The sequence below is a fragment of the Grammomys surdaster genome, unplaced genomic scaffold (assembly GCF_004785775.1).
Source record: "Grammomys surdaster isolate TR1022 unplaced genomic scaffold, NIH_TR_1.0 125833, whole genome shotgun sequence".
In the NCBI taxonomy this organism is placed as follows: domain Eukaryota; kingdom Metazoa; phylum Chordata; class Mammalia; order Rodentia; family Muridae; genus Grammomys; species Grammomys surdaster.
This window is the reverse complement of record NW_021620661.1, coordinates 2,197,731-2,220,292: the sequence shown is the minus strand read 5'-3', so window position 1 is coordinate 2,220,292 and position 22,562 is coordinate 2,197,731. Positions and strand designations below refer to the sequence as shown.

The following is a 22,562-nucleotide window of genomic DNA, read 5'->3' as shown; positions in this document are numbered from 1 at the left end:
TCTCTCTCTCTCTCTCTCTCTCTCTCTCTCTCTCTCTCTCTCTCTCTCTCTCTCTGTGAGTGTGTGTCTCTCTCTCCCTCTCTTTCTATCCATCTGTCTATCTATCTGTATGTCCATCTATATATCTTTCTGTCTTTCTGATTGTCTCTCCCTTCAACATTATTTTAATATGTACATATAAAACACATAAAATCAAAACAAAATTATATGCTGAAACCAATTAGGAAATCCTTATCTCTGCCATAGAGTGGCAGGTCATCCACATCTCTTTCTTCTACTATTTTCAACTTCTAAGTTTGCAGTGTTAGTCAGTACTCACTGCAATGCCCTGTGAAATGGTTGCTAACATTTTCCTTTTTCTCTTCTAAGTGCATTGTGAACAGGAGTGCATTGCAACCCTGAGGTGTAAAGGAAAAACAGCATGTCAGGAGAGGGTTTCTACAATCCTGTTCCATTTTAAAAATGTTATGTCTCATTAGTCCTGAACTTGCATGTTAATTCAGAAAATGGGGCTAAGAAGTTGGTTTACTAAATAAAGTGCCTACCTTGCAACACTAGGTCTTGAATTTGACCCCTGAAGCTATGTTAAAAGTGCTGGGTATAATTTCCTACTTGCAATCAATCATTGCTTGAGAGTAGCAAGGATAGGAGGATCTTTGGCAATTACTGGTTTTGGCTAGCCTAATTGTTGAGCCCAGTAAGTCACCTAATCTCAAAGGAGATGATTGGCATCCCTAAAGATCGCATCTGACATAGTCCTTTGTCCTTCACATGTATACATGTTCATACACACCTGTACACACAGCTACACTCCTCTTAAGCATGCATAAAGAAAAAATTGGAGGCAAACGGATATTTCAGAGAAGACTTTCCAGTGAAATACAAACTGTAGCTAAAAGTAGTCTAATTCAAGTTACTACAGTAGGCACATCAGAGTTCCAGAGTCTAAAGTTACAATTTACAAATCAAACCATAAACTATTCTTGATAGATCAGTAAAGTATAGTATAGACTGCAAACATTTGTACAGATACATTTTTATGTATCTGGCACGGCAGGGAACTCAAGAATGACATCCCTCAGTCCTTCCTTATTGCATTGAGATTATTTTGCATTGAGATTAGGTATTGCATTGAGATTATTTTGACATGGGGAAGCTCAAAGCTAGAATATGTGCTCAGTAATCTTTGATGGAGGGACACCTTAGTAAACTTTTGACTTTCCAGGGATTTTCTTAATGTGTATCACTCAAAATACCCCACTATTTGTAGATTTTTTCAAATATGATTTCAGGAAGTAAATTTCATTAAGATGATAAGAGATAGAGCTTAGTTGGTGGAGCCCTTGCTGAGCATGTGTGAGGTCACGCGTTCCATCCTTACCACTACATAGACTGGATGTGGTGATACAAGCCTATAATCCTAGCACTGGCAGATAGAAGTAGAAGGAACAGGGGTTCAAGGTCATCTTAAGCTAGGTTGGTGAGTTGAAAGCCAGTCTGGGATGAGAAGACTCAATTACAAGCAAAGAACCCAAAAATGGCACTAAAAGATTCTCTAGCACTTAGAAGCTGAGATTTGACAAAGCTTGCATGGAGACTTTCTGTTTTTGTTGTGGTGAGAGCTCAAGGGTAGACAAGCAGCAGTTGTCTCTAAAGCAAGGGACCTGTCTGCTCAACATCTTGAGAAAGACACACTCTGTTAAGGTTAATATTTAAAATCAGCGTCACCCAATCTGGCTTGTTGTTAAAGGGCTGCCATCTTTCGGACTAGGCAAGACCTGCGGCCAGGAGCAGGGAAGGCTGCGTGTTCTTACTGCTACTACGGAGCCCCCCAGCTCAGGTGGGCCAGAAGCACCAGCCCTGCCACCCATGAGGTGCCAGTGTGGGAGATGGCTTCGCCAATCTCCCACACTGTCTCCACAAGGCTGGGCTGAACACAGACCATCCTGCCATCTACGCCGTACCCGGTAGAAATGAGACTCTAATGTTTAAAGATGATCTAGTAGCTTTATATATTTGATAATGCTCAAATAACAAGAAGCCCACACAATTAGAGGTGTTACCCAATACCTAACCTAGATATTATAACTACTTTAGACTGCTAGAAACATGCATACATCTCCTGCCATTTTCTCTTCTCTCCTCTGGTCTTCTCTTTCTTAGCTCCTCCTCTTCCTTCTCCTCTTCCTCTCCTTACTCCTCCCACATTAGCTCCTCCCAAAATACTGAGTTTAATGTACCAGGAAATATACCTCTACAACACTCAAGGATGGTTGGATCAGTTCTTTTCTCACTCTTGGCTCTGGGTAGAGACACGGAGTGGAACTGGGAAGTGAACAACACCGATTTATGGCTTTAACAAGGATCGAGCTGTCCCTCCTGAATTTAATGGGCCTGTTTCTTTTGGAAATATACCAAGTGGGATAAGACATGTGCCAAGATTACCCTGAATTGAATTGGGTTTTTATGGTGCTTTTTACTCTTACTCTTTCTTGTAAATGAGTAATGAATTTCATTAACCATTCTAAAGTCACTACTCCTGGGAAAAGCACCCACCACCAGCACCTGTTATTATGCTGCAGGGGGATGTCGCACCACAGTGGTAACAGGCTCTATTCTTCTTATGCACTATTAAGAGATTTGTTTGATTGGGTTTCCCAAATCCACAGCCCCCTTCCAAATCAACTTCACAGCATTAGAATGGGCTCCTGTCACAAAAACAAAAGCTTTCTTCCTCTGTATTTATCCACAATTTTTAATGGTATGCTAACACAGTGTCTAAGCTTGAAGCACAAGGTCTAAGCTGACATGGTAACAGTCCAGTCTGTCAAGACTATTCGATTGGCCTAAAACAAGTAGACTATCCATTTCTTGAACAGGGGGTTTTAATTTCTAGAGTAAAGGATAGTAGGACAAACATCTAGATTCTTTCCGTCAGAGCAATTCAAAGTCAATTGGGTGAAGAAATGACGCTGAAGAAAATAAGCATTTGAAATATGACTAAATTGCCAACGTTTCTCCAGAATAAAAAGTACAGCCCAACTAGAATTAACCTAGCCTATCTAGCCTTGTTTTAGCTAAGTTCAAAGTCTATAGGAGGATGCGGTTGCTGGCCTTCTATGAAAAAACAGTGAGAATGCTTGCTTCACCCCCATGAACTATGAGACTTTGTGCATGGTGATTAAACTCCTCATGCTTTAGTTTATGTGTTTGTAAAGTAACGTAGTAGAGGCTACCTTTGAGGGTGAAATTATGTTGTGCTTTTTAGAAGAATACTTAGTCTGTAATACTGTTTTCTTAAATATTAAGTAGATAAAGACTGATTTACCATTTTTACTTGTTGTAGATTGAAAGCACCTGTAATGTATGTGTAATGTGTATAGGACACATTCAATAAACATGTGTTCCTTAATTAGGTGTATATCCCTTCTTCCAGATCCAAGGATAACCTAGATTTTATATGAGGTAAATAAACACATATAAAACCCAAAATGTGTATAATGATGTCTTTGCAACATTATCTTCCTTATAAGATGGAGAAATGTATTCAACTTCACCCAAGGTTGACAAGAAAGGTAGGTAAGGTTGACAGTGGCCATTCCTAACCAGTGACGACACTAAAGTATAGCCTTTCAAAAGAAATAATTGTTGAGAATTATGGATAATAGAGAAAGGACTTAATCTGTAAGTTGCTTTAGAAATGACATTAAGACTAGGAGACAGTCTAGAATAAACCAGTGGGGAATTGCTATATGCCATGGATTTTCTAAATTCTTTGGTAAGCTGTCAACATTTTGCATATAATTAGGATTTTGTTGTTGAAAACCTAAGTAAGGTAAGGACTATGGTTCAAGTGTTGCTTCCAAAGGAAGAACAGAGGTACTGTTTCAGAGGGTAAGCAGTACAAGGTAATCTAGATATTTGTAGATCCACACAGGAGATTAGAACTATAATCTCTACTACCTAGGTTTCTAAGAAGTCATTAGGTTGACAGAACATGTCCTGACTCAGAAATTATGAGATGAAGCCTATAAAACAATGAACACAACAATCAAGTTGTTTTTCTATAGCTTATAATAAAAACAAAAATGCTTATTATTGTTCAATGAAGATGAGAATAAACATTATGTAATAGAATAACTACACTGACTTTAAAACTATAAAGAAAACTAATTATATAGACTCAAACATCATTAGCTTATTGCATTTGGGTGGTACTAGAATATTTAGGATGTTGTTGTTTTTATGGTTTTGGAAGAACATGTGTTGCTTTCATCATGATAAAAGGATGAACTTGGTTCTTCAAAAGAATCAAGCCTTCATTAAACACTGGGGAGTTATTTGATTTTAAAATTGTTTACCCTTTGAAAATCCACCAGAGAGGAAGCCCAGAAATATCACAGTGGGGCTTCACATAGAATTTCAACCACTAACAGATTCAAGTAATTACAACAAAAGATACACAAAACACTGGGGAAAAAAGACCAGAGAAAATAATTACAGATTGGGCATGCGGTTCTAGAAGCTCATGCCAGCAACACAGAGAAGCACAATTAGGGATTTAATAACTGAACTATTTTTAGCTTTGTAGGGAGCCACAAACATCTGGTGAGTTACTTACACAATGTCCTGAAATGGTGGTTATAGCAAAGGATTCCAACTGGAGACTCTAGTGGGAAGTTTGAGAATCTCATACCTACCAGCCCTGTGACTTGAGCAAGCCATAGGCATCTTGGCTGAAGTCAATCAGGGTGGATAAAAGGGCATGCTGTTGTAAAGATCAATCACATAAAATATGTCAGCATAGTAGATGAACCACTAGATACCAGCAAAATATAGACTTGTTTTATTTAAAAAAGTATCCTACCCAAATCCTTATACTTAAATCAAGACCAACCAACCCTCAATCATACAAAAGACATCGAATTTTTCATTTACCAAGATATGTAATATATTTTACATGTATTATCTAAATTTCCCTTAAAATTCTATTAAAATGAATAATTCTAATCAAAGTAAAAGAATTAATAAACTTGAATAAAAAGGGATCCAGGCCTCTCTAATGCCCTTTAGGAAAAGGAAGGTGAGCTTCCTGGATATGCTTATTACCAGTTCAGCATGACTTTCAGAGTCTGACTTTCTTGTTTTCCCTGAAAAAAAAATAGCCTGGAAATTTTTTTTTTTTGTATTTATATATTCAGATCACAAGAAAACGATCAGGTTCATAGTTGGTTCAATTAGCTTTTCGGATACAAATTTCTGGAAAAAAAAATCAGTGTTGTCAAAAACCATGCTTCTAATTTCATTCTGTAACTCTAACTTATACAAATAGAAATGAGTCTGTCCACTGCAGGGAGCTGTGGACAGGGCAAGGTGGACAGGGTCAGGAAAGCAGAACTGTGTCTGAAGTTAGCCCTTTCTATTGGGAGGCTGCACACGCAAACCTGGCTTCTAAATTGGAAGTATAATCAGAGGAAGTGAGCCTTTGGGACTCCCTACTGGGTCACTCTAGTTCTCTTGTTCTACATTATTCTTGGTTCTCATGAAAACCTCGTCTTTTCAAAGAAATGATATGAAAAGAGTTTCCCACCTATGCCTGAGAAGTTTCATGATCTTTCTGTGTCACACAGCGCATCCTGTGATGCTACTTGGGACTTGCCAGTCTTTTCTGATTCCCCTCCCAATGATTTCTATATATTTGAAGTTTGACTTTCATATCCTGTGATCTATTGACATAACATCATATATAGATGTCCTTTTGAGGGTATATGACTAATATAGAACTCCTATAACTAATGATACAGGAAAACCATCAAAAATAAAAATTTACTTAAGGACCAGTACAATAGGCTCTATTAGCCCTCAGGAGAATTCAGAAAAGCAAAAAGCTTTCATTGACCCTCTATAGGCTATTTAGAAGAATCCTAAAACAATCATAATCACCATAATCATTTCTATCTTTAGTTTACCAGACCACTTTACAAATAATATAGTGGCCAAATAATTTCAGTGTTTGGCTAGAGATGGCACAGTGGTTAAGAGCACTGGCTAGTTTTACAGAGGACCAAAGTTTAATAATATGCATATTGTAGTTAACAATGGTCTGTATCTCCAGTCCCAGGGGATTGAATATTCCCCTTTTGCCTCTACACACTTGAACTACACAGACATACATGCAAGCAAAACGCAAATACATATCATATAAAAACTGAAATATAAACTAAAGAAAAAACAAATGAACTTGTGTGCTATCAAGATAACAAGTTAGCAAGGCATAATGGGAGGCAGACAGATTGCAATGAGTTGAGAGAGAGAGGGAGGGGGATTAAATTTATTAGAAGAAATTAAAGGTCCAAATGAACAAGAGTTCTTTAGAAACCAAGAGAAACCAGGGTTCTTTGGCTTTAACGAGATCAGAATGGAGCCAACGTCCACACTATTTGTGTTTAAAACAAATGGGAAGATTGGAGAACATCCTCACAGCTGCATCTAAGGCCGCAGCTGTCACCCCGTGGTCTTGTGACAGATTTAATTCAGCCTTTCATCAGGAGGAGTTCCACTGGACAACATCTCAGAAGCTGGAGCTTCAGAAAACAAGGGCAGCGTTTCTAACTGGAAAGGAAATGATTAGTAAGGACTAAGCCATCTTATGCTGACCCTTTAACCCTCTCTCTGTCTTCAACCACATGAGTTCCATGAGAATGGAAAAACACTAGCTAAAATCAAAGTTAAGAACCATACAGCTGGGCAGACTCAGCTTAAGCTGAGTTTTGAAATGGTTCCCCTGGCAACCAAGGCAGCCAGATCATAGACGAAATCAAGCAGTAGTCACCCTTTGAATATTAGTTTGTTTCAGAAATGTGAATGAATGCCAACCTGATAAAGCATAGAAAGCTTTAGCAACTATGTGAGATTAACATGGTCAATTAGTATAATTTCATTAGAAACCAAAGACAAAACAGTGTTAAGGAATTTATTGTGTAAAAGATACTCTCAAATTTAATTTACATTTGCAGTCTTATTTTTATTTTAGAAACTTGGTAAATGATAGGCCTCTGTTCTAGGTACTGCTAACCCTGTGTATATCTTTAGAACATGTTAAATGTCCACAGTTCTGTATAGCAAATTAAAATTTAAATCAAGGACAGTAAATGCTTCTCTACACTATGGTTGTGCTTATAAAGATATAGAAAATATCCAATAAGACTGAAATCAAATTAAATTACACGTCTCATTTAGTCTTCTAGAAACACTTGAAAGATAATAAATATCATTAAAAATACATCACAAGCCAATTACAAGCCTGCCTGACACTGGGGAAATTAATGTTTCTGCACAAGCTGCAGGGAACTTTAAATTAATTTATAGAGGGTCTGTGATAAAAGGCACTGCCAGCTTACACTCTAACACCATCTTAATACTTCGACAGTGGCACAAACTTTCACTCACAGGCTGTGTTGGTATAGGTGTGTAACACGTATGTACATATGGATTAGCACAAATTGAATGTGAACAATTCTTCCAACTAAATTTTATATTTTCAGCAAACTTCCAAATATAAACCCATTCTTCACAGTCTCTTCTTTAAAGACTAGTCATGGCTGGTCTGACTTGTCTGATGTCTCTGAGTGTCAGCTCCTCTGGGTCAGTGGAGCCCAAGGAGAGCCCATTCAACCTTCCCCCTGGGATTCCCAATCTTGAGTGAACGGATGCTAGGAGTGAGATAAAGGCTGGAAGCTGTGCGTCTGTAGGGCTGGGCTTCACAGAACTATCCATTGCTTCCATATACGGAGACAACTTTTCCTCTGCCTCAGTGGCTCTGGGCTCCTTCCTGTTCTTTCTATACCCTGCTTTCAGTGCCCTTCTCTGGACTGTGTAAGTAGATTTCTAATTCTTGCCATTAAATAATTCTAATCATTAATACCAGGAACAGTACCTACAACAGGGGCCTATCACTTCCCAAGCTTACTTGGATGTGAATACTCGTGTACAACATCTTGCAACCCATGACTTCTGATTTTAGAAGGCAGGAATTCTGCAGTTGTGTATTACCGATACAACCCAATATCATTTCATACTGTGAAAAATGTACCCTAGGTGTCATGGGCACGGTGTAGGAGAGGCTTCAGTAACTTTTTGGCTTTCCAAGGTCATACATGAAGAGCAGCTCTAATCTCTAATTTTCTACCAGGATAAACTCACCCAACCATCACATTCCTAAGAGAGATACAAAAAAAAAGAGTATATGGCCGCTTCTGCTTTCAATGCTGACAGTCACAGGCTATAATTTTACTCTCCATAAGAGGCACCTCTTTGTTCTAAGAGTGCTGGCAGATCTTTTCAGTTTATAAAAGCATCTGGAAGCTATGCCCAGGCTCAGGTTACTTTGTTTTATTCTATGATTTTCATCTCAGGAGACCCATTTAGTGTGACTCTTATATTAAAACTATTTCATACATGTTTCCTTACAGAAAAAACCCACAGCTGTATCAAAATACTTAATAATAGTAACAATAGCCAGTGTCATAATAAGTGTACCATAAATGGTCAATGACACGGGCTATGATGCATGCTAATACTCTCTCTTATTGGGAACATATCTTAATTCTAGAAGAGAGCATCACAGTTGGGCATTTTTCCCCAAACAGATGACCCTTGGATTCTGAATACTTGTGCAACCTGACCAGTAAATTGATGGGAGGGTTATATTTCAGTCCAGTTCACCTTGAAGACTCTGGTCCACTCTGTCAACAATTTGGACTTCCAAGGGCCAAAATACCAAGATTTATTTTCCTGTCGGAAAGATTCTAGAGTAGGTCTATAATTTTGGGTCCTGTTCCTGCCCCCTTAGTGATATTTTTCAAAACAGTGCAGAGCATTAGAGGTCTGGATAATGGCAAGAGGTCACTGGGTCCCCAGAAAGAGATTGTCAGGAATGGAAGACAAGAAATTATTTCTAGGAGTGCAAAGAGGAGTAGAAGAGACAAGGAAAAGGTAGACTCAGGATCTTTGCAGTGAAGATGGATAATACTGTGTGAGGATCCACACTAGAAGCTGCTACTAAGTGAGGAAATTCTGTGTTTGTGTGTGTGTATGAAATATATCAATGCAGGTATGTGTTTGTTGTATGAGAGTGTGTGTGTGTGCGTGTGCAAGCACACACATACATCTTAAGGTAAGTAGCCAATATTAGGTGTCTTCTTCAACTGCTCTGTTTGAAAGAGTATCTTTCCATGAACCCTGAGGTTACCAAGCTGGCTACTCAATGAACTCCAGACTCTACTACTACCCTAACCTCATGCTTACACAGCAAGTCTTTTACTTGCTGAGGCATATGCCCAGCTCTCAAGGGAATCTTTAAAAAAATGTCATATGACGAAATGTTTGGGATGACTTTACTTCCCATGCGCTGTGAACTCTTTCCTCTAACAAATGGCCTATAGCACACTCTGATAGACAGGTGATTCTTTCCTGCAATACTTCTTGTCTTTCCCACAACAGTCAACCTTGAGGAAAGGTTATTCTCTGTTATGTTACAGGCCTCCCACCCAACCAATTTGGAGCCCTCTGCAGCTCCCTGACACTCGAGTTACCGTCCCTATTTCTGCCATCCCCTTAAATTTCTCTGATTTGGCTTCACATATGTTCTTAGGCTGCATCAAGTTTCAAAGCACAGTTCTCCTTTTTTTTTTTTCTCCCTGTGGACTGACTTGAGTTCAGAAGTCCCAGTCACTCCTGCTTCTTTGTTTTCTTTCAAAGTATCCTTTTGTGATTTTCATCCTGGCAATCAGGATTTGTTTTAATCCTTCTCCAGTCTCCTTTCTAAATTGCCAAGCATCACCCTGTCCAGTGGAGGGGTGCTTGATTAACATGTGCAAGGTCTTGGGGTTGAGTCCCAGTGCCACAGGAAAATGGAAGAGCAGCATTAGCACATCACTCCTGGGACCTCAGTTTGTACTTCCTTTTGCTAACTAGCTCCTTACAGAGTGGCCTAAATAGATACCCCTACTCTAAATGATCCGATGCAACAAGCAATAACATAAAAGGAGGGTATGTGAGGAGGAAGGAGATGACTCACATTAGCTCATGAGTTATCCTGGATGTTGCTCTAAAGCCAACCCGAAAGAAAGCACAATAATGCAATGCACCATGAAGAATGTAGGAAATCAGTGGATGTCTCTCCAATTAGTGTCTCTGCCTATATAGATTTCACTTCCTAAAGCACTCGCAGGCAACATTCCTAGGGAGAGGACAAACTGTCGTGCCTATCCAAGCTTTCTCAAACACTCGGAAATCCTGCAGATTAATAATCCACAAGCCAGGGGCAACGTTAAAACAATGAATCATGGTTATTTTTAAAACTTCTGCATTTGCTTCTGACTATGATGATGGACATAATAACTGAAATTAATCATGGATTTGCTCTTTCCAAATTAGGCCATGAAACTGACAAAGGAAATGATAGTTTCATTAACACTTCCTATGAAGAGATCATATTAAACAATCTAAGCTAAAAATAAACATATAAATGCAGCTTATGAGAAAATTATCAACTGGAGGGCAGCGCACATACCTCTACAATTCCAGGATGTAGGTTGGCGATGATGTCACCATAAGTTTCATCTCTCCTGAACATTTCTCACAACACACTACTGTCTAACCACTGGTTCTCAACCTTCCTAATGTTGAGACACTTTAATAGTTCTTCAAGTTGTGGTGACCCTCCCCCACCATGATAAAGTTATTTTTATTGCTGCTTCATAATTTTACTTTTGCTACTGTTATAAATTATAAATGCCTAATGTGCAGGATATCAGGTATGAGACTTCTGTGAATGGTCCTTAGCCCCCAAGGGGTCATGACCCACAGGTACATTGCCTCTGGAAATATGGACCCAAATATATAAAGGTAATTCTTGGTCAATGCATTTGAAAATTGGGCAAATAAGCTAAGCTTCCAAACAATTTCATGTAAAGAAGGTTGTAACGATTGGTTTTATTGATTTATTTTTGAGGTGCTGAGGGTCTAACTCAGTGCTTTGCAAATGTTAGGCAAACCTTATAGTATTCAGCTATACCTGAAGTTCTCAAAATAATTTCAAAAATCCAATCATGAGTAAATTATAGAACTTTAACTAACATTTGAAAAACACATACTACACAAAAACCATAAGTCTGGGCCAAGAATAGTACACAATTTAAAAGACATAGAAGTCCTGGCTCTTAATAAGTATTCTTGATTAATATGAAATTGAGAAAAATTTAAACTTGCCTGAGAACATAGATTGAATGTGGTGCTAACATTCACACGAGGAAAAAAAAAAGGAAGAAATTGTGGCAATTATATCCAATAATAATTATCTTCCTTTCACTGTAATATATAAAAATAGTTAAGAAACTTTAAAGGCAATATTTTTTTTTAAATTCCCAGCATGACTTTAAATCTCCATGGAGGAATTCTGTCACTTGATTTGTGTCTTCTTTACCACCTCCTCAGGAGGCACTCATGGCAATCTAGGTGTGTGGTTTAGTGTTTAGAAGCTGAGATAACTGTGCAGTGGAACATTCTATCTGGATGGGCTTCTGCTAACCAGGGTATACATAGAAGAGGAGATGACACACGATTTTTGAGGCAAAACCAACTCATCTACACAGAGAATTTTGGGACCCTGGAGTATCAGATAGTCAACACAACCCAGATTTATATTTACTGAGTAACTGTGTTACCAAAATTGCTTTTTCAATCATGACAGAATTCCCTGTACCTCTGAGGCTTTAACTGAGCCACAGAGAAGAAGCCCGCACTACAATTGTGTCCCATTTCTACCTTGCCTTTACCTTTTTTTCATCTTTCAAACTATGCTCAGAAGGCACACATGTAATTCTAACACATGCTCTTAAGACAGGGTGGATGTTTGACAAATGTTTCTCAGAAGAGGAAACAGAGGTTCAGAGTGATTTAAATAATCTGCACGTGAGTGCATAGAGAGAGAGAGTCAGAATGACCCTGAAACATCCATCTCATGAGGCTCCTCTAATTACTTATTTCATTTTCTTGGAGTCTGCTTTTGAAAATGAGAACCACATCTTAGCATAATACTTAAGGATGGATTGAACAATTCTCTACTCAGTAGAAAGAGAAAGCCTGTGGAAGTAGATATCCCTATCTTAGGCAGACCAAAACCAGGCAACTGTAGCAGGAAAGTCCCTTGTGCCTTCCTCAGAAGAAAGCTAATCACTGTATGAATGATCTTAATTAAATTTGAATGCATTGCTACTGAATGCTGTGGGAAAACACCAGGTCCTTATTGGCTCCTTCTCCCCTAGTACTCAGTAGCAATACGTTCAAATTCAATTAACATAATTCATAGAGTGATTAGCTTCATTATATTTCGAGACACTGGGGACTGTCCTCTTGCCAATACTGTATGTGTGGTGGTTGTAAGATAGACACATTCTTCTCCTGTGTGTTGTCTCTTTTAGTGGAAACCAAAAGTAAATCCCATAGTGACTTGACCCACAGTGCTTCTAAACACTGAAAGAGATGTACCAGGAGAATTATGCTCCCTAGACTGGTCTGAAGGTTGAAACCATTACACATCAAGAGAAGTTTTGAAACAATTATTCTCTTTAGCAGACTAAAGATGAACAGCTGAGTATGGTTTTATGGAGTTCGTCTAGTGGACTCAGATTTCTCACAAATGGAGAGCAAATTCTGTGGGCAAACCCAGGCCACATGCCTGAGGAACAATGCCAAGGAACATGATTGTTTGTGCCTTATGCAGATGTATACTCCTGAGATAGATGATGAACATATAACACAATGCTATTCTTTCAGGCCAGATTGTAGTAAAAGTTGTTCCTTTTAAATGGCCACTAGACCCTTTTAGTATAAAGCAAGCCATATATAGATGTATGGGTGTGTATGTATGTATATGTACATACACATGTATCTGATGTGTGTGATTGAAAGTCACCTCTGTTTTTAGACTTGGAAATTTGTATCATTGGTTTTACCAGGTTTTTGTTTCTCTCTCTCTCTTTCTCTCTCTCTCTCTCTCTCTCTCTCTCTCTCTCTCTCTCTCTCTCTCCCCTCTCTCTCTCTTTCTTAAAAACAAACAAACAAACAAACAAACAAACACCCTTGAAAAGCAGTTCTCAACCAGGTAGTCAGTCTTTCCCATCAAGTACACTTGATGGAAGTTGTCTTCCAGAACAGCTGCCACCAAGACCTCATAAATAAGAGACATTGCTATATGTCTTACAACATGCTGAAGAACCCCCACAATAAGTATGTCCAGATCCCAAATGATTGTGACTCTGAGGTTGAGTGCACCTGCTCTGAAAATGTCAAACAGAACTTGAACAGGCCTGTGAAATGATCAATCTTCTAATAATGACCTATTCAATAACATTGTTGCAGCCTTTTCCAAACAAGCTGAACCTCCCCTGTTATATGAGGTACCTTGGCAATAGGCTACCACTGAGTTCTACAGAATTCTAGATGTGCAGCTGTAAGGACATGTGTACATCCATAATTTTCCTTTTATTTTGCAAGAATAAAAAGGAAGATCCATTTTCATGGTAAAATAAAACTTTCTGACCCTTTATAGTCTTCCTTGATTCTGTTGATATAATGCTTTACCATTTTCTCCACAGTTTGAATTATTCTTTCTAAGAGTGTTAAATTAGTGGTACATGATAAAAATAGAACACAAATATTTAAAAAATATAGTTGTAAACAAATAAGTCCTTTGGGGTCTTAATTCAGGGAACTGCAGAATATACTCAGGGAAAGAGACTGAGTGGAGGGTCGTAGCTCACACTTGTAACCCCTTGTTCAGAAACAGAAGGATTGCTGGGAGCCCAAATCAGTCTGGACTCCATCATAATTGCAAAGCATCCAAGATGAGAATGTGAGACTCTATCACAGAAATACAAACCCTGAACTCAGACCAAAATCTAAATCTAAAAGCAAACAAACAGAACCAAGAGACACAATTTCAGAGATAACAACACATAAACATTACAATAACACTAGATGAATTTCTATCCCACTGGTAATGTTCAGATGAAATCCAGTGTCAGTATTTTTCAATTACATGAAGTTTGAAAAGCAACATGACTTTTAAAATAAATATTCAAGTTTTTTAAAAAAAACCTGCTATTTATGAGCCAAACAGAATCTGCTACTGTAGAGAGTGTTTTGTCCAGTAACTTGTAGACGCCTGCTCTAAAGCATACAAATTTTTCAGAGAAAGCATGGACAATAAGATGAGAAGTCAGCTTAGATACCTACAGCACCAATCCTGTGGATTCCTTCTGGGTTCACTCTCTTCACTGTTCGCCTCCTCTTCCAAAATTCCTTTCCTCGGAAGCTCATGATAGGCCTTGAAATCAAGTCATAAAATATTTGAAAACTACCGATGCCCTTACCCCTTTTCTTTCTGAGGCTTCACCGAGCTGGTTGAACAAATCTCTCGGCTCCCCTAAGAAGGGAAGTGCTCATGCTACATCTATGTAGCTCAACAGAAAGGAAAGGCAAACCCACAAGTCACCACTTCCTGTGAGCAGCTAACTACCAGCTGTTGAACCACTGTTCTCATGCAGAGGTTCTCCCTAGCCACCTTCCTTAACACAAGACAGTGAGATAGACCATTGATCATCTGTATGAATGATTCTAAACAGAACTTACCTTCTATGTAATCTTTGATTTCTAGCACATGGGCAGACCCAAGATAGGCTGTGTTAGCAGTCTGCTGACATACCATTTGATTTTTTTTCTGGTGTCAGATTTGTTTTTATTTTTGTGGCTGGAAAAATAGTATTTTACAACTTTTTTTTTCACTCATAGGCTCACTTAAGAACTTATGGACCCACTCACTGGAGTAGTTTCAACTGTCTGGAAACTGCCAAGCCTGGCAGGGATCATAAATCTAGAAATGTATTTGTGGGTTTTCCTAACTATGGAACTCCAAATTCCTGACTCACAAGTTTAGGCAAATAGGCAAAGCACCTTACAAAATTCACATAATAACCTCAAGAAACTCTGAAGCAACTTCCTCTCTTTCTAATCTTTGCATATGTCTGTCTTCTATTCCTCTTTAGGCACCACAGTTCTGAATCCTGGAGTCCCTCCCATGCCTCAGCTTCTGCAATCTAAACCTAGCTCTTTCTTTTTTTCTTTTTTCTTTTGGCTAGGGCTGTAGCTCTGTGGAAGAGCTCATACAATGTATATGTGGGGGTAGATTTTCAAACCCATCCTGAGGGGGAAAAATGACTCTGTCATTTCTCTGTCGCTTTGGCTGTTGAAGACAACTTCCCTTTAGAGAGGCATTACCAAAAGGCTTATGAGGATTTCAGCTGGACCAACCTCATTGTGACTGCAAAGGAGGGGAAAGCCAATAGCACTGCAGACACTGTCCTATGGGTTGGCATCACTGAGGAGCTCTAAAATCTACCTCACCAGCATCCTTTAGCATCTTGTCCCATTATAAATCCTTCTTCAGAAATGTGTTGTAAAGCAAAAATAACAAGGACAATGAACGAGAATCATTGATTAAGACAAGCCAATGGTCCAATAGGAAGAACTCACTATAAAGCTCATCAAGAAAAAAAAACAAAAACCTTTGATTCCAGTATGTGATAAGAATTGACTAAATACTATTTTTAAGCATTGCTGGACTTTATGAGAAATGCATGACATTTTCCCTTGATTTAAGCAGCTGTGTTGGACAGAGGATCCCGTTAGAGTTGGCAGAAGCTTGGGGGGAGGGTGCTGTATAGAGATATCCTCTTAAAGGAAGTTTTGAATAATAGATGAGAACCAGGAAGGTGAGCACAGGTGAGGACATCTAGCATGAACAGGCATCAAGGGAGAGTGGTCATTATCATGGATGCTGATTGTCTTTGGCTAATTGTTCACCCATTTTAGCTCTCCTTTTCCTCACTTATAAAACAGACATGTCATAATCACAACTTTGTAGAAATTAAAAGGATAACTGAGAAAATGCTTTAACAAGTCAATATATTACTTTGCCTGTTATATCATAAGCACAGTTATTAACTAATGTAGAGGTTAACAGGTAGAGATAAACAGAATATTAGGAAAAAAGCTGGATGCCAAGGTTACCTAGGGCCAAGAGTTAAATAGGAGGAACAGAGAGGAGCGGAAATTGAAGCCAGAAATGGTTCCTTTATGGCTCTGAGTGTTAACATCATGAAATGTCTGAAAATGATAGTGACTACTGAGGGATTTCAAAATGTTAATTAAGATTTTAGGAGGCTCCTCATTTGGCAGCTATAGATTGGATAGGTTGCAGAGACTGCAACCCAAGGATTTCTACCAATCTACTATACTAACTCTGAGGAGCTATCAAGACAGACTTAGTGACTAAATAAAAAATAATAGAAGGAATTAGTTGAGCAAACAGTAGGTGCTGGGTGTCGGTCCAAGTGCTTACTTAAACCATGAAGTAAGTTTGTTATTATGGCTATTCTCACCCTAATAAAGATGCTATTTCACCTTCACATAGGAAGATAGCTGGGTCCACAGTAAGAAGAGTTCCAAAGCCAGTTAACTAGCATTGAAATCTTCTTGATTCCTGAGTTTGGCTTATCAGAGAGATGAATCCTATTACAAGGGAATAAGAAGAGAGAGTTTCTTTCTTTACATTGACTGTTAAATGCTGAATGTTGTATCAAGGAGACAGAAAGGTACATCTCTAAAATGTGGGTAAGAGCCAGGCTGGAGATGGGAAAAGGAAAGGCATGGATACAGATCACCTGAGAGTTTACAAAAGTAAGTTGAATTTTGCAGAAACTAATATATCAAATCAAGAACATGATCCTAGAGTTGTTCTGAATACGGCAGATGGAGGCAACTCAGAAAATACACCATAGCGATTCCCAGACATTTTGGCAAGAAGTATATAAAGATAGTTGTGTGACACCTGAGTCCAGGATAGATCTAGGGCGTGAAAAGAGATGTAGCATTAGAGGTAGCTAGTGCCGAAATGATATTTACAGGTATGGGTAGAGCTTCAAACAGTCATTCTGACGGAGTTAACCTAAACCTAGAAAGATAAACTTCACATATTTGTCTCTTGCGTACAAATGGTAGCCTTGAATCTTCAGAAATATGTGTTTTATTTGGAATACCCATAGAGGTCATGAAATTAGTTAGGTGTCAAGTTTCTTCCCAGGAAGGGGTATAAAATGGTGGTATAAATGGTAAAAGGGGAATAATGGGAAAGGAAGGGTTAAATTGGGGCAGGTTATAGGAGGACAGGGTCTAAGAGAGAATATGGGAAGGGATAAGAAATACTAGAGAAATTTTGAAAAAGTCACGTGGAAGACTACTACTATAGAATATATACACATTCTTCCTAAAATATATACACATAAACATATATAAAAAGGGAATTACCCTATAATGAAAATTCCCTTGCTAGGCACCAGAGGTTAACAAATAAAAATTCCAGTTCCAGGAGTGGAATTGTTGACTAGTAAGGGCCTGAAGATACTCAGAAATTATAGTCTATTACCATTGCTCTTGGTTACCTTCCAGAACTTGATGGTGAGACCCTATAGTTGAGTCATAACACATGGAGAAATAAAGCTGGTGTTCACCTGGAGGCTGCATTCCTTACTAGATAGTTTTCCCAGTGCTAGGAGGTGCTGTGTGGGCTATCTGAGGAGATAAGTAATCTCCAGTCTTACCTAGCTGTAAGCACTGTGATCACTGAGAGCTACAGAAATGGCTAACCTTGCAATAGGGGCCCACTGGTGCAGTTGTGGTATCTATCTTCCGTGATAGGCTATTTCTATGTAGCCAAACACTTTCTGATTGAATTTAAGGCCTGCTTCAGAAGATGGAATCCATAACTGGCACTGTTATTGGGCCCAAGACACTGTGGCTAGACAGCTCATGATCCCTAGGGGGAAATTCTACTACTATTGTTCTGTTAAATAGACATAGTATCAAAACAGCTTCTAATGAATCGCCATTTTATATCCTGATAATACTGCATCTGTCAACCTTCATTGGAGAAGCTTGCTTCTGCTGTACGTAACAATTAACATGGAGAGCCACAACTGGTCAATGTACAGAGACTAAGAGACTGAGTATTAGTCAGCTCTAAGTGAGACATCTCTGTCTTATCCCTCGCTCACAATGCTCAGACATATGATGGGCAGGAGGCAGGAAGATTGTAAGAACTCAAGGTTGATGACAATAAGTAAATAATGTTTTTTAGATTCAGCAGAGAAGTTGCATCTATGAACTCACAGTGGATATGGCACCATGCAGAGCCAGGCCAGACCAAATCCCAGCATAGAAAGCAGAGTTGGCTCTACATCCTACCCTTAGCTTGGGAGCTATTGGTAGCTAATAGCTGCTAGAAGAAGAATGAGTTTTCTTTAAAGGTATACATGTCCAGTGGTATGTCTACCATGCTCCATGGAAGGCCACATATCTGAGAGTAAATGAGACTCCATGGGCTTTTAGAAAATGAGGATTAAAAGCAAAATAAGTAGGAAAAGTAAGTGGATCTAGGCAGAATTGGGGGAAATGGTTAATGTGATTAAAATACATTGTATGCATTTCTTATGAGTTAATAAACATATAAATAGAGGTAACTGAAAAATAGGAAACTCTCAGGGCTGTGCACTCTTGTATATGTATTCAAAGACACATATACATCCAGTCAGGGAAAGTACATTTGCAATTCTTAGTAGTTGTTTGGAAGTTAAAACAAATGCTCTTAACCATGTTTTAATGGAAATAGGAAACTGAATACTAAGACTTCAGAAATTTGAGGAAATATGCTAGCAGTCTGTTTTTGGTTTTTATTGCTCTTGTAAAAAAAAAAAAATTGTCACACATCCAGAGACTGAAATCAACCTCCCCTTATGACCTCACAGTTTTCAAGGGTGAAAAATCTGAGCACACATGATCTTACTGACCCTTGCTTAGAGGTTTACAGGTCTGAAATCTGGATGGCAGCAGTTCAGTGTCTTCTCTTGAAGCTCCAGGAAAGAATCCGTTTCCAGGCTCATGGAAGGTTGCTAGCAAATTCACTTCTTGACATTGGAGATTTAAAGTTATACTCAACTTCTAGAGGCTGCCCGTGATCTTTGGCTAATGGACCCTTTCTTAGTCAGAAGCTGTTGAACCCCTCTTGCAATGAGAAGTCCTCTGGCTCATGTTCTGCTTTATGTTTCTAATATATCTTCTTCTCTTGTTCTAAGACAGGAAGATGCTTGAGAGTCCAAGGCCATGTGAAGGACATCTTATTCTTTTATGGCAATCCATAAAATTCTTGTATCTTCTGGCTGTCTCATAACCTGTTCTAGTTTCATTTCCGTTCTGATGAAGTAGCCTGACCAAAAGCAACATAGGAAAGGAAAGGGTTTGTGTGGCTTATGACTGCAGGCTACAGTCCGTCAGTGAGAGGAAGTCAACGCGGAACTCAAACCTAGTCACATCATATCCCCAGTCAAATGTAGGGAGAAACAAGCAAGCCCAGGCTGTCTGCTTGCTGTTGCTGTTGACTGTTTACTTCTCTCTTACACAGTTCAGGGTCCTGTGGTAAAGTGGTGTGCCCCATAATAACTCTTCTGACCTCAATTAATAGCCAAGGAAAATCCACCACAGACATGCTCACAGGCTAACCTGATCTAGATAATTTCTCCATTAGGCTCTTTTCCCAGTCTTCCTTTCCTCTTTACTTTTGGCTGTGGCAAATGGATGCTTAAAATTAATCATCACACAACCTTAACCCATAACTTCAAAAATCTGTCCCAGCAGCACTTAAAGATTAGTATTTGATTTTCCTTGGGGAACATCTTAAGGCTATCATCCACATTGGCTAGAGTCTGGGCTTTTGTGTGTTTAGCTTTTCAAAGTATTTTTGAACTGAAGAGTATAGTGAGAAGGGAGTGTAGGTGAAGAAAAACCCCTGGCCACTGAATGTGGTTTCCACTGAGCGGTTAGGTGGGATCTGGGTTTCTGCTGAACTGAAAACAAGTACTCGTGAATGGAAGTATAGTTTGTAGGTCGTTTACTGGAAAAACATCACAGTGAAATTAAGGTGAGATCTGTAGGAGTTACGCGCAAAGAAGGGGACTAGGCAGAGAGGAAGTGAAATAACACAGACCATCAAATGGACGAGCAAACAGCAAAGGCCATCAGCTAGAGGAGGAAGCTGTAAGAAGATCCTCCTTCATGTGCTCAGTGATGTTATGATTTAAAACGGTTGATTATAATCACATCCAGTTAGTTGGGCTATCTAATTTGCTAGTGGCATCACATTGAGCCTAAACTTGGCACAGCAACTTGATAATGTCTCATCTATGTCGGCATATCCACTTCCTAAAAAGGACTAAAACATTTAGAACAACTGAAACCTCGGGGGCTGAAGGTTTTATCTGTACACATGAGGCCACACAGGTTTGCAAGCCTGAATCAGAACATGGGTTACCAGCACTTTCACCTGTGGCATCCACCTCTTCTTTATTTGCATCCAATCTGTATTATCATTGTTTGAGCTTTGTAGAACCTATTGATTATTTCCTTAGTATTGAAGAATGGTTAAGGAGCTTATCTTGTATATATGTTTTTCTTCCTCTGTTTCTAATTGATCTTCCTTTTTCCTCCTGGGAACTCACTGCATTGTTTTTTTGTTGTTGGTGGTGGTTTTTATTTTTATTTTTGTATCTCAGAGAAAGTTAAGGCTGGTCTGTGGAATACCTGCAAGCACTGCATCAAGCAGCACAGTTAGAGGAAACCAAGCACCAAGGTGATACTTCCTCAACCTCTGTGGTCTTACTGGAGCCCCAGCCCCAACAGAAGTTCTATTCATGTTACTAGCACTCAAGCCTATTCTATCTGTGTAAAAAGGTCAACTTAGCTTCGCAGTTCCGAGTTACCAATGATAACATGGATTTCTCAACCAACTCTCCCACTTCTATAGACAATGCTTTCAGTGGGCAGTGTTGGTAGAGTAAAATGTTGGTAGAGTATAATCTTTTTTCTTTAGTCTAATTCTCCTTCAAATAATATTGATTTTAGAATAAAGTATTTTGGGCCTTCATGGAAAATAAAGAGCCCCATGCAGAATGACTCACAAGATAAGTATCGAAACATACGGTGTGTGCATGTTGTATGTCTGTGGGTAGTCTGTTGGCTTAGTGTGTAGAGAGATCAGTTGTGACAATTTTTGTAATGTGTTCAATGCACTAAAATAGTTAATAGTAACCCATCCAGTTACATTCAGACATTTATCTCATTATAAGGATATTTATTAATATTATGGTTTGAATAGAATTCAGCAGGTGAAAATGGATTCAGGATAAATGGAGTAAGGTGTGAGGAAGGTAAGGAATTTGTTCCTTATCCTGTGTTAGAATCTAATAGCAATCAGAGAAGGAAATTATATATCTACATTCATGGACTTTCTCACTGGTCATACATTCCCATCCTTAGAAAAAAACATTGTAGTTTCATACATTTTACCGTAAGTCTCATATTGTAAAAATGATCATTTTAGAGTTTATTCATCACAGATCTGACAATTTTTTGATGATTTATTATAAAGAATAGGGGCTTTCATTCTATGGATAGCAACTGTCTTTAAAGAGACATGTGTATTTAAATGCGTTCAGTATCAGGTTAGTCTGTTACTGAAAACAGACACATTCTAGGGTACAACCGTTTGTTATACTGGAAATGAAAACCTAATTCACATCCACTTGTTTCCATCCTCAGACACCATGGCATAGCAACACTGAAATGACAGTAGCCTCAGAAACACCATGATGTGGGATTCTTATGCCTCTGGGTCATATTAATGCAGACAGTTAGCGTGCTATGGTTAACCTGAAAGAACTGGGCTGCTAACTCTTTACTTAGCTTCTTCTTCCATTACATTTTATTCCAAAGGCAATACCCCTTTTTTTCTTCTACAGCCTATAAATTTTTTTTTAAAAAATAATTATTTGCTAAAAACATATATTCTGTATATTTAGCGACTCCCCATCCCTTGTCAAGAAGAATGATACTGTGATGTTTTTAAGTATTGCCTTTTCAGACAGTGTAGTGCTCAGCCCTTATCAGAGAAGCTGGGTATTGCAGCAGAAGGCAGTTAACTCAGACACCTACATTTGTTCAACCTGCAGAGAATAAGAAACACCAGAGTGCTCAACTTTAAGTGTGATGTGTACATCATATTCTTCACTTCAGGCCTCAAATATCTATGTGGGAAAGGGTGCAAAAAGATTGGAAGAGCCAAGGTGGTGGATGACTTTACGGAAACAGTGTCTTCTGGATCCAAGAGGGCAGGTGTATTTGGGAAGTTACAGAGACTGTGACAGTGTGTACAAGACCTATACAAGCTCAATGCAAACAAAATCCCAACACAGAAGAAGGGAACTGGGCATGAAGAGCTCCTAGCATTCGATTGTTGCAGAGAGAGAGAGAGAGAGAGAGAGGGAGAGCGAGAGGGCTCGGGTGAGGGGGTGTGTGAGGGGGAGGGATGGGGGTGTGGGGCGCTGGATCTTGAG

At 38.9% G+C, this 22,562-nt stretch overlaps 1 protein-coding gene across 3 annotated transcripts in view; it reads right to left on the bottom strand.

Moving 5' to 3' along the window:
- The window catches only part of Dock10 (dedicator of cytokinesis 10), a 194,021-nt gene that overhangs the window by 147,789 nt on the left and 23,670 nt on the right, over positions 1 to 22,562 (bottom strand). The window contains exon 1 of one of the 3 annotated variants that reach the window (XM_028789413.1): positions 14,299 to 14,542. The exons of the other annotated variants lie outside the window; for them this stretch is intronic. Coding sequence (XP_028645246.1) covers positions 14,299 to 14,382 — 84 coding nt within the window. The 5' untranslated portion in view covers positions 14,383 to 14,542. Of the gene's footprint in view, positions 1 to 14,298; positions 14,543 to 22,562 lie in introns of those variants that run through there. 3 annotated transcript variants of the gene reach the window in all.